General features: G+C 42.0%; 1 protein-coding gene across 3 annotated transcripts in view; it reads left to right on the plus strand.

Moving 5' to 3' along the window:
* LOC133462292 (CAP-Gly domain-containing linker protein 4-like) overlaps window positions 1-11668 on the plus strand; it is a 68495-nt gene extending 56827 nt beyond the window's left edge. For all 3 annotated transcript variants that reach the window (XM_061743460.1, XM_061743459.1, XM_061743461.1), the window contains 4 exons: window positions 1330-1453; window positions 7702-7766; window positions 7884-7962; window positions 9110-11668. In XM_061743460.1, the coding sequence (XP_061599444.1) occupies window positions 1330-1453; window positions 7702-7766; window positions 7884-7962; window positions 9110-9470 (629 nt within the window). In that variant the 3' untranslated portion in view covers window positions 9471-11668. The remainder of the gene's footprint in view (window positions 1-1329; window positions 1454-7701; window positions 7767-7883; window positions 7963-9109) is intronic.
* The last annotated feature ends 422 nt before the right edge of the window (window positions 11669-12090 follow it).

Genomic DNA, 12090 nt, shown 5'->3' on the forward strand with positions numbered 1-12090 from the left:
GATAAACTGTCAAAAAAATTCCCCAGGGTAAGAATTTGTCATATCCCGGTAAAAACGATCCCGGTAAAAAAGTTCCCGTTGATGACGCAGAAGGATGGAAGGAAGGGAGGAAATGAGCAAGAAAGAAAGAAATGAGCCTGAATGAGAGAGAAAGAAAGAAAGAAAGAAAGAAAGAAAGAAAGAAAGAAAGAAAGAAAGAAAGAAAGAAAGAAAGAAAGAAAGAAAGAAAGAAAGAAAGAAAGAAAGAAAGAAAGAAAGAAAGAAAGAAAGAAAGAAAGAAAGAAAGGAGCCTGAACGAGAAAGAAAGAAATGAGCCTGTAAGAAAGAAAGAAAGAAATGAGCCTGTAAGAAAGAAAGAAAGAAATGAGCCTGAAAGAAAGAAATGAGCCAGAAAGAAAGAAAGAAATGAGCAAGAAAGAAAGAAAGAAATGAGCAAGAAAGAAAGAAAGAAAGAAAGAAAGAAAGAAATGAGCCAGAAAGAAAGAAAGAAATGAGCAAGAAGAAAGAAAGAAAGAAATGAGCCAGAAAGAAAGAAAGAAATGAGCCTGAAAGAAAGAAAGAAAGAAAGAAAGAAAGAAAGAAAGAAATGAGCCAGAAAGAAAGAAAGAAATGAGCAAGAAGAAAGAAAGAAAGAAATGAGCCAGAAAGAAAGAAAGAAATGAGCCTGAAAGAAAGAAAGAAAGAAAGAAAGAAAGAAAGAAAGAAAGAAAGAAAGAAAGAAAGAAAGAAAGAAAGAAAGAAAGAAAGAAAGAAAGAAAGAAAGAAAGAAAGAAAGAAAGAAAGAAAGAAAGAAAAAAAAAGAAAAAAGGATAAATTCCTGTTGATACGTTTTTGTGTAACAAACATGGCAGATCTAATAGATTTATAGTTACAAAGATGGAGTTGAATTGGTATTTTTTTTTATCGTCATTTTTATCGTTATCGGGATAAATGCCAGAAATGATCGTGATACATTTTTTAGTCCATACCGCCCATCCCTAACTGGGAACCGGTTCTCAATTCCCATCCCTACATGTGCGTGTGTGTGTTCAGTTGTTGCTATGTCTTGTGCAGTAGAAGTTCTTCATTGATTTCTATGAACATGGAAAGAACGGTACGCTGACTCACATGTGACAAGCTACAGCCAGGTTTTGTTTGCTTATTCTGTCTTACATCAACCAACTCTGTTAAGTTTGTTGTCATTATAGCGTTTGATAATCCGAGTGGTTCTGTGGCATTTCAATTCTTAAAAACATAATGGTTAAATGACCATCTCAGAGGAAAGTAAATGGCTGTCCAATCATCAACACTGATTCCTACATATAAATGTTGATGTTTCTGTCTGTGCAGGAATCTGGTTAGGCGTGGAACTGGACAAGCCGAGTGGTAAAAACGACGGATCGGTGAGAGGAGTGAGGTACTTCAGCTGCCTTCCAAAACACGGGGTCTTCGCTCCTCCGTCCCACGTTCAAAGGTGGGTGCCCGCCCTTTCACCACAACATTTCCAACACGAGTCTCTCGTGATTTTGCAGGAGTAAAGACAGATTTCTCAGACAAGGAGCTAATCGTCTGAGAAATCTGTCTTTCGGTAAATTCTCCGGATTTCAGAGAAGATTCAACGTTAAGCTGTGAAACCACTGAGGTTGCTTTTCGTTGCCCTCATGGATACATGTTAACGACATTTCTGCTGCTGACATATTTGATTTCACCCTCTGTGGAGTGATTAACTTGAGTCAGAGTTGTCAAATGGGAAGTCTGTGTCCTTCGCTTCTACTCCTCAAATGAATGTGACACCTGTGATGAGCCAGATGCCGCCATCCCGGCTCTTTAAAGTGGAGTTTGGCTAACAGATACATTCAAACAAGGGGTGAACAATACGATCAGTCTTAGAATGTCAAAAGAATGGTACATAATTTTTCAACCTGATCTCACAAAAATCCGTGAAATGCCCACGACCTCTCACCACTATTTTCCGTGGCACCAACACGGTAAGTGGTATAAATCTGTGTTAGCACCACGGATATTGTACCATGCAAAGTCAATGGGATCCGTTGTCGTGATATATACACAGAATATGACATTGTTATTATGTATATATTATTCTTTGTTATAGTGGCTAAAATATGTGTTTTTGTCGCCAAAGGTACTGTTTATTACTGTCAGTTTGTAAAATTGTGGTTTTTGCTAAAAATAATAATTTCACATCACTTACGCCACCTCCGTCGTCATGGTGACGGCAAACAACATGGTTAAATACTCGAATTTACATTAAATACTAGAAAACACGGTTAAATACTCGCCGTCAAAATACTGTTAAAAATCATCAAAACACAATTAAAACACTGTTAAATCAGCGTTAGCATGTACATGCTTTTACAAACTGACAATAACAAACAGTACCTTGAGCGACAAAAAATAATTTAGCCACTATAACAAAGAATAATATATAAGTAATAATAATGTCATAATCCGTGTATATATCACGACAACGGAATCCATTGATTCGCATTGTACAATATCCGTGGCGCTCCCATTAAAACCTCAATAAAACACTGCTAAAACAGCGTTAAAAACATGCTTTTACAAACTGACAGTAACAAACAGTACCTTGCGCGACAAAAACTCATAATTTAGCCACGATAACAAAGAATAATATATACATAATAATAATGTCGTATTCCGTGTATATATCACGACAACGGATCCCATTGACTTTGCATGGTACAATATCCGTGGTGCTCACACGGATTTATACCACTTTCCGTGTTGGTACCACGGAAAATAGTGGTGAGAGGTCGTGGGCATTTCACGGATTTTTGTGAGATCAGGTTGTAATTTTTAATCAATAACTTCACATTGTACAATTTTGTCAATAAAGTGCAGATCACTGGTCTCGGTGCCAGTAAGTTTATAAGAGTGGAATTAAAAGGCCAACAGTCAGTGCATCCTCTGTAGATGTCAGGAGGTAGTTTAACTTTCATTAAATCTCTCATTTGAAAGTCGGCCGTTTTGTGGCCGTTTATCAGCTTGTAATTTTCCAATCTTTTTGAGAGCTTTGCTCCGGTTTAAATGTGTTTTAGGATACGGAGCATAATCCTCTGACGGGACTGAAACATATCTGCTATCTGCCATCTCATATGCTTTATCCCTCAGAATAGTGAAATTAAAGGTTCTTGTATCTGATTTCAAGGCTGTTTCAGGCTGCATGGTCTATTTTAGAAGTTCAACTTAATCTTCTTACAGGAGCAAGTTGGTGTTTGGGTTGTTTAATTCATTTTAATAGCAGTGAACAAAACCTGAGCTGGAAACTCGATGGAAAGAGAGTGTGTTAATAAGTTTATGGGATGAAGGAGTATAAGACGTATTTAAAATGTTGTGAACTTTAAATAATTCTGTTAATTCTGTGTTGCCCTGTGTTGTGTTGTTGTATGTATTTGTTAAATGAAAGAGTAAATATATTCTAAGTCAGGAGGGACATTTACTATCATTTCTCTCATACCCTTTTTCCACCAAACTGGTTCCAGAGCTGGTTCTGGGCCGGTGCTGGTTCTGGTTCACAACTCGTTCAACTTGGGAACCAGCTGAGAACCCGTTTGCTTTTCCATAGCTCAGGATGCTAACGGGAGCCACGTCATTACGTCGCTGCAAACGTCAGTTATGTCGCTGCGTTTACATTGGTGCGAAATTTTGAAGCAACAAGGTATTTGCTCTACTAGGACTTGGTCCACGTTGCACCTCCGTGGATCATATCACTAAAAGAGAGGTCATCTCCTCCTCAGACCCATGATGCTTTGCTGCATCCAGATTAATTCTTATTTGAAAATGTCTCTGTCTCCCAGTCTTGTTATTGCCATTGGTCTTAACAACTCTGCCCCTCCGCTTACGTAACTGGTTCTTTCCTCTGGACAGCAAAGAGTTGGTGCTACTTTGGAACCAGTTTTCCGGCCCGGAGCCAGTTCTTTGTCAGTGAGAACAGAAAGTCCGGTTCCAACTCAGAACCAGAACCAGAACCAGCCCTGGAACCGGTTTGGTGGAAAAGCGGTATCATGCAGCAGCAACACACAGAGCTGCCATGAAAATGTTGATCAAAGTCAGACACTCTTAACACTTGTACTGTCTTTGGGTCAAAATGACCTAATTGTCCTGTCCTTCTTTCCTCCTTGTCTCTCATTCCTTCTCCCTTCCTCTTTCCTTCCTTCCTTCCTTCCTTCCTTCCTTCCTTCCTTCCTTCCTTCCTTCCTTCCTTCCTTCCTTCCTTCCTTCCTTCCTTCCTTCCTTCCTTCCTTCCTTCTTTCTTTCCTTCTTTTCATTCTTCCTTCCTTCTTTCCTCCCTCCTTTTCTGCCATCCTCCCTTCCTTATTTTCTCCCTTCCTTCCTTCCTTCCTTCCTTCCTTCCTTCCTTCCTTCCTTCCTTCCTTCCTTCCTTCCTTCCTTCCTTCCTTCCTTCCTTCCTTCCTTCCTTCCTTCCTTCCTTCCTTGGCCAACGATTTATGTTTGTGGTGCGCAACCGGTACGGGAGCGGCCAGTCTATTTCCTTATATTACAACACCGTTATTAATTGTTCGTTTTTTTTCCCACTTATTCCACCGAACACCGAAAGTGTTTTTTTTTTTGCCATTTTCGGCCGAACAATTTCGGTTACCAAAACAATCGGTGCATCACTACTGCTAAACAGTCCCCTCACAAACAGTGTCCAGCGGGAAGGAAGGAAGGAAGGATCCTTCCTTCCTTCCTTCCTTCCTTCCTTCCTTCCTTCTTCCTTCCTTCCTTCCTTCCTTCCTTCCTTCCTTCCTTCCTTCCTTCCTTCCTTCCTTCCTTCTTTTCATTCTTCCTTCCTTCCTTCCTTCCTTCCTTCCTTCCTTCCTTCCTTCCTTCCTTCCTTCCTTCCTTCCTTCTTTCTTTCCTTCTTTTCATTCTTCCTTCCTTCCTTCTTTCCTCCCTTCCTTTTCTCCCTTCCTCCCTTCCTTATTTTCTTCCTTCCTTCCTTCCTTCTTTCTTTCCTTCTTTTCATTCTTCCTTCCTTTCTTCCTTCCTTCCTTCTTTCTTTCCTTCTTTTCATTCTTCCTTCCTTTCTTCCTTCCTTCTTTCCTCCCTTCCTTCCTTCCTTCCTTCCTTCCTTCCTTCCTTCCTTCCTTCCTTCCTTCCTTCCTTCCTTCCTTCATTCCTTCTTTTCTTCCTTCCTTCCTTCCTTCCTTCCTTCCTTCCTTCCTTCCTTCCTTCCTTTCTTCCTTCCTTCCTTCTTTCTTTCCTTCTTTTCATTCTTCCTTCCTTTCTTCCTTCCTTCTTTCCTCCTTCCTTCCTTCCTTCCTTCCTTCCTTCCTTCCTTCCTTCCTTCCTTCATTCCTTCTTTTCTTCCTTCCTTCCTTCCTTCCTTCCTTCCTTCCTTCCTTCCTTCCTTCCTTCCTTCCTTCCTTCCTTCCTTCTTTCCTCCCTTCTTCTCTTCCTCCTTCCTTGACCTTGAAGACAACACAATGGTTAACTCACATCCGGCTGACTGGAGTTAGTTAATATTGAGCCTGGCATCGTTGTTATGAGGAACACACAACGACATACAATAATATTGTATGTTATAATGCTAATATTGCTAGGGAGAAATAACAAGCTTACCGTATCTTTTGTATGAGGGTGAGCATGAATCCACATGCTTTATTTACAGATGTTAACATGTGTGTTACAGATGTTGAGCATATGACTTAACTACAATCAAACATGCATTTATGACTTACTTCCTCGTCTGTGGTGTTCATGTTTATTAGGTTTCTGGTGTAAGCTGATGTTTGCTCCCTTTTTTTTTAACTTATCCATTCTGCAAAGCACTTTCAAATGTTTCTTATTTACCCATTTACACAAACACACTCGCCGTACAATTATCTGCTCATTCTTTATACAGCAGCGCTTTGATTTGTGCGGTCACAGCCCAGCGAGCACACGGGGAGGCTTTGCTGGGCTCCAGTGTCCTGCCAGAGGACACGGCGGGGCTAGCATTGATCTGCTGACCTTCTTTCTGCAGCCGAAGGTGGCTGACGTCCAAACTAATGAATGTGTTTGTGAGAAGTTCATCGGAGCCGGACTGTTTCACCTTTTATTTCTCTTTTTTTAATTGGTCTCTTCTCCCTCCCCGCGCTGCTTATTGGAGGTCCACCATTTAGGGATGGCATTTTCATCCCTTCCTGTACTGTCACTGCTCTCCCTGTTTTCCTGTTGTTGCCTTTTCTTTTTATTTTAAACCGCTGCTTGTCATATTTGAGGTAAAGCTGCTTTTTGAGAGGTCATATCTTTTTTTTTGTCATCTTTATCCATGCATTTCTGTTCAGATTGGCCCAAGGATAGTGTTTTCATGAGTTCCTGCTTTTTCCGGCTGTCTAATGAAGAATACCAATTTCTCACCCTGATGCTTTTTGCACCTTCTCTTTTCTTCTCTCAGCTGCTTTCTTGACCTATCAGGGAAAAACAAACTCTTCTCCCTCCCACACACACGCTTTGTTTTTGCTTCTCAGCTCTTTTCTTCTGCCCTCATCTCCCGAGCACGAGGGGAAAAAAAGGGCTGTTTTTCAATATTGACGCTGCCTCTTAATATTCTCCAGAGCCCTGCTGCTGTTATCAGACAGTAGCTTAAGAAAACATTAATAAGCAGGACTGGGCTGTTTTACAAGCAGCACTTGTCTGTGTTCCCAAGCTGTTTCTAGAAAGAAAAGCCATCAGAAGTTAGTTGGTGTTGGTATTAAATACTTTTTACCATGAACATGGTAATTAGGAATGGGCGATATTTTACCGTTCACGATAAACCGTCAAAAAATTCCTCACAATAAGAATTTGTCATCTCGCGGTAAAAAACGATAAATTCCCGTTGATGACGTTTTTGTGTAAAGCTGATTTTGGAAGGAAGGAAGGAAGGAAGGAAGGAAGGAAGGAAGGAAGGAAGGAAGGAAGGAAGGAAGGAAGGAAGGAAGGAAGGAAGGAAGGAAGGAAGGAAGGAAGGAAGGAAGGAAGGAAGGAAGGAAGGAAGGAAGGAAGGAAGGAAGGAAGGAAGGAAGGAAGGAAGGAAGGAAGGGGAGAAGGAAGGAGAGAGCAGGAGGAAGGAAGGAAGGAAGGAAGGAAAGAAGGAAGGAAGGAAGGAAGGAAGGAAGGAAGGAAGGAAGGAAGGAAGGAAGGAAGGAAGAAAAGGAAGGAAGGAAGGAGAAAAGAGGAAGGGGAGAAGGAAGGAAAGAGCAGGAGGAAAGGAGGAAGGAAGGGGAAGGAAGGAAGGAAGGAAGGAGGAAGGAAGGAAAGGGGATAAGGAAGGGAGAAAACAAGGAAAGAAGGAGGAAGGAAGGGAGAAAAGAGGAAGGGAAGAAGGAAGGAAAGAGCAGGAGGAAAGGAGGAAAGGAGGAAGGAAGGAAGGAAGGAAGGAAGGAAGGAAGGAAGGAAGGAAGGAAGGAAGGAAGGAAGGAAGGAAGGAAGGAAGGAAGGAAGGAAGGAAGGAAGGAAGGAAGGAAGGATAAATTCCCGTTGATGACAAACATGGCGGATCTGAGAGCGAGATAGATTCATAGTTAAAAAGGTGGAGTTGAATTGGTATTTTTTTTATCGTCATTTTTATCGTTATCAGGATAAATGCCAGAAATAATTGTGATACATTTTTTAGTCCATACTGCCCATCCCTAATGGTAATATCTTAATTCTTGAACAAAATGTCTTCTAACAACGTTGTCTCATCAAAGCTCACCAGTGTTTTCCTTACAGGATCCACGGGTCGGTGGATTGTCTCTCCGAGCTCACCACCTCGCGCCTCACCCGTCCGCTCAGCGGTGAGACTCCTGCACGCTCCGGTTTATTTGTGGCTCTGCATTTCTAATTCCCTGAGCGTTTTGTGAAGTGGTTCTGCGTGTCTGCTTGGAAGCCCTTGACGTGTAATTTATGTGCAGGAGCGATGCGTCGTAGTCTCAGCACATCAACGGCCATCGCCACTCTGAAGGAGACGAGCAGAAGAAACACAGTTCCAAGGTGAGGCTCGTTTTTGTTTCTTGCAGTCCCTGCAGCACGGTTCACATGGAGACTGCAGGGACTGGACTTCTATGGCGCTTTTCCACTAGCACCTACTCGGCTCTACTCATCTCAGCTCGGCACGACTCAACTCGGCCTGGTTTCTTTTCCATAACAATTCATTACCTGGAGCAGAAGTAGGAGGTTGGAGCGAAGCTGCTGTGACGTATTTGAGTGTGTGATCTAAACGAAGAAATACAAATTATGTACAAATGTATTTTTGATGCACACACAAATATAACCTTATTTACAAACGTTTTTTTGTCTGTGAGCTGCGCTGGATTTGCGTGTGACTTTGAGACTCCCCTGACGTGACTCAATCCACAAATACGTTTTTTTTAACACAGAAGGATCTCCACCAATCAGATGTCTTCCTTTGTTCCAGCCAATCATAAGAGCGCACCCCACGTGGGGGACGATTTACTCGTAAACCAATCAGATTAAAGGGGCGGATACACCTGCTGTTTGAACTGCGTTAGCGCCGTTTGCTTAGAAAAGTGATTAATATTTCGATTGGTGGAGTAAAGATAAATAAACAGCAACACGGGATGGAGAGGAGATCACTGCTGCTTTTCTTGTGAAAATACATTTGTATATCTTCTACGCACGTGGGAATTGTCCTGTGCATTTGCGAATTATGAGACTGTTCTAGCTCCATAGCGAGCAGCTATGAAGTGACAGAGCTCCTGGTAGATCTGGTCGTTCCTTATCACCCGTCTACATCCCTTTTTAATTCTCTCCTCAGCCACCAGGTTTATGAACATCTGCACCTCAGAGTTGGATCATGAAACAGACTTTTGCTGCCATTGCTGGTGGAATAAAATGAACAAGAATCCGTCAGAGTCGCTCTTTCTCTGATGTCACATCCTGACTCAGACGTCTGACTCCAAACCCCCGTTAGACCCCTAGTGGGAAAGAACCAAACCGAGTGGAGGTGAGCCGAGCCGGACTGAGTAGGTACTAGTGGAAAAGCGCCATTAGTCAGGAGGAACAGGGACATGGGGATGTATCCCAGAAATACCACTCTACCTTGAATCTCATGACCGTTCATGTTTTCTTCATCATAACCTGTTCTCTGGTTTTGTTTTCCTGCTCTCTGCTGAAACAGGAGTCGCTCCAGTCAGAACCAGCGCTGGAGCTCCATGGGCAGTGGTGGTTCTGGGACGGCCGGCGTCACCGGAGGCTCCGTGTCCTCGGCCTCCTCCGACGGGCCGGTGCAGCTCCACGTGGGCATGCAGGTCTTCCTGAGCAGCGCCAACGAGATGGCCGTCATCCGCTACCTGGGCAGCGCAGACTTCGCCCCGGGCCTCTGGCTCGGCCTGGAGCTCCGGAGTCCCAAAGGCAAGAACGACGGCTCGGTGGGCGGCCAGCGCTACTTCAGCTGCCGGGCCGGCTACGGCGTGCTGGTGCGGCCCGGCCGCGTCACCTACCGCGGCATCAACGGCTCACGGCTGCTCAACGACAACTGAGGCTGCCGGGAGGGTCCGTGTACTTCGCGGCCATCGGTTTTTTGTTTTGAAATGACAAAATAAAAATAGAGAAATAATCCAAAATAATCTGTTTCCCATCTTTTGTTTTGATAATAAAAAACGGAAAACGGATCGTTATCCGTCATCCGTTATCTGATTTCATTTAAGTGTTTGAAAATCGAAATTGGGAATTAAAACAGCGAGTGGAAAACTCTTTTTCTTTATGTCCTATTCGTTTCCAACGGGGGGGGGTGGCAGTATGTTAGACAGATGAAGACAGATTACAGATTAAACTCATGTTTCACTCCCATGTTTCATATTTGATTTATTTTCTGTTTCAACATTAAAAAAATCTAAAACTGTTAATTTTCAATCTGATCAACAAAAGAGCCAGAAACAACTTTCTTAATTTATTACTGCGCATTTGCAATCCTCCCATTTGTCCAATCCTTCTTTTCAGTATCCTTGGAAACGAATAGGAAATAGAGAAAAGAGTTTTCCACTCGCTGTTTTAATTCCCAATTTCGATTTTCAAACACATCAATGAAAACGGATAACGATCCGTTTTCCGTTTTCCATTTTTTATTATCAAAACAAAAGATGGGAACCGGATTATTTTGGATTATTTCTCTATTTTTATTTTGTCGGATGGCCGCGAAGTACACGGACCCCGGGAGCTTATTGAAGCATTTTCTTTCCGCTTTGCATATTAGTATCTCTGGCTCTCTGGTTCTCTGTGGCGTTCAGAGGCGTACGTTACAGAAATAACTGCCTTTTAGTTTTGAAAACATATAAAAGCACTTTATAAAGTAAACTTTAAATTCTTGACTCTATTCTGGCAGGATTAAGGGAACTCTTAAGACAAAAACACTGCACTACTTATAATGGGATTGCACTAACAAAACATCAATAAAATAAGATCAAATTGATGCTAAGGACTTTTATCCAGCTTTTTTTATAAGTATTTTTCTGTCTAATCAAACGTGTGCATGCATTTATGTGTGTGCTTGCATGTTAGTTAAGGGCACTTTGGAAAAAGGAGAAAACGACTGATTGTAAGTCATTCATTGATCTGCAGGTAGAGCAGCAGGTGGACGCTGAGTGGGAAATTACTGGGTTCAAAAACAAGCTCAGAGCTCAAGAGTCCAAATCCAGCCAGAGTTAAGCTGTTACTTCCTTTAGGCATCTGTTTCTGCCACAAGCTATTAACTTGATGCAGATAAATAATGTTTATCTCGGCGATAACACGTGTCCCCCCAGTTATCCGCCTGTTACAGCATTAGAAGATGCATCTCGGAGCCGAATTTAGACATTAATGTCACATGAAATCAGGCAGCAGGCATGACTTTATCTCCTTCAGGACGAGTGCTTCAGGATTTTTGAGTGCGTCACAAATTCACCACAACATATCCAGATGTTCTGATTCTCTGCTTTGAGTCTGGTTCTATTACTCGTACGTGTGCAATCTGCAGTTTCCAAACTCTCTTAAAAGTGGCTGGTGGAAATACAAGTGCTCTTTCATCCTCCCAGTTCCGGTATTATAACAGCTTTTCTTTTTCCTTTTAGTGTAATATATTTGTTGATGAGCAGCTAATGGGGCATAATTGTATTTGATGGCTAATTAAAGCAGCTTGACACAGGAAATATGCAATCATCCAGATGTTTTGAGGGTAGCCTGCAGTCTGATTAGAGATGTCTGAATAACTGCAGAGAACAAGCTATTGATTTTACATGAGGAAAACATGCGCGCTATTCACTAAAACACTCATGTATCATCTAATCGGTGGGCTCACGCGGCGCCGAGGAGGCGTCTCCGCTGAGCTCACCGCTCCGGCTCGCCGGGGACCGTCAGGTGGTCTGTAACCAATAACAGGGCTGAAAAAAACGTTCTTCCAACCTGAAAACATGTGCATCTTTTTTATTTATTCATTTTGACCCTTTTAAAACAGCTTTTCCTGTAGATGAAAGTCACCTTTGTGTTTATTTTTGTAACATTTGTATTTAACATGTCCATCTCAAAAGAACTACCTAGAATTTGTATCTGCACTAATAATAAATTGCAGTATGACTGTATCGAAATTTCATTGATGACAAAGTTCAGGGATTTTTTTCAAAAAAATCCTGATGGTATATTTGAAATGTGGATGTTCAACATTGGAGCAAATAAAGAAGAGTCTTTGTAAAATGAATAAAACAGAAGATTATATTCTACATAATGACTCTGTCTTTCATTCTTCAACCTTTTTTTTAAGGCCAGCTTTGCTCGGCATTCTGAATTGTTCGTAAACATCTTGAGGGACAAAATATGAAATGACACAAACGATTTGTCCCTTTCTGCCATTGTTTGCTTGTCGCGGGCCCGGGGGACCAAATTCAGCCTTGAATTGGAGCCAAATGCCGTTCATTATTCCACGATTGTGCAACAAATACATATAATGCAAATGATGGCTTGCCTCAAAATATTTTCTGCTTCTTGTTGCCAGTTTTTGTAGTTCAAGTTTCAGGCAGAAGGTTCGGGGAGAGAGAAGGAGGTTTAGTTTATTAACTATTAGGTGGGGTTCACTGGGAGGTACAGCAGGAACAGTTTATCTCTAGAGTTGTGAAAAGTGCAGTCTTTCAA

Source organism: Cololabis saira, chromosome 16 (genome assembly GCF_033807715.1).
Source record: "Cololabis saira isolate AMF1-May2022 chromosome 16, fColSai1.1, whole genome shotgun sequence".
NCBI lineage: Eukaryota > Metazoa > Chordata > Actinopteri > Beloniformes > Belonidae > Cololabis > Cololabis saira.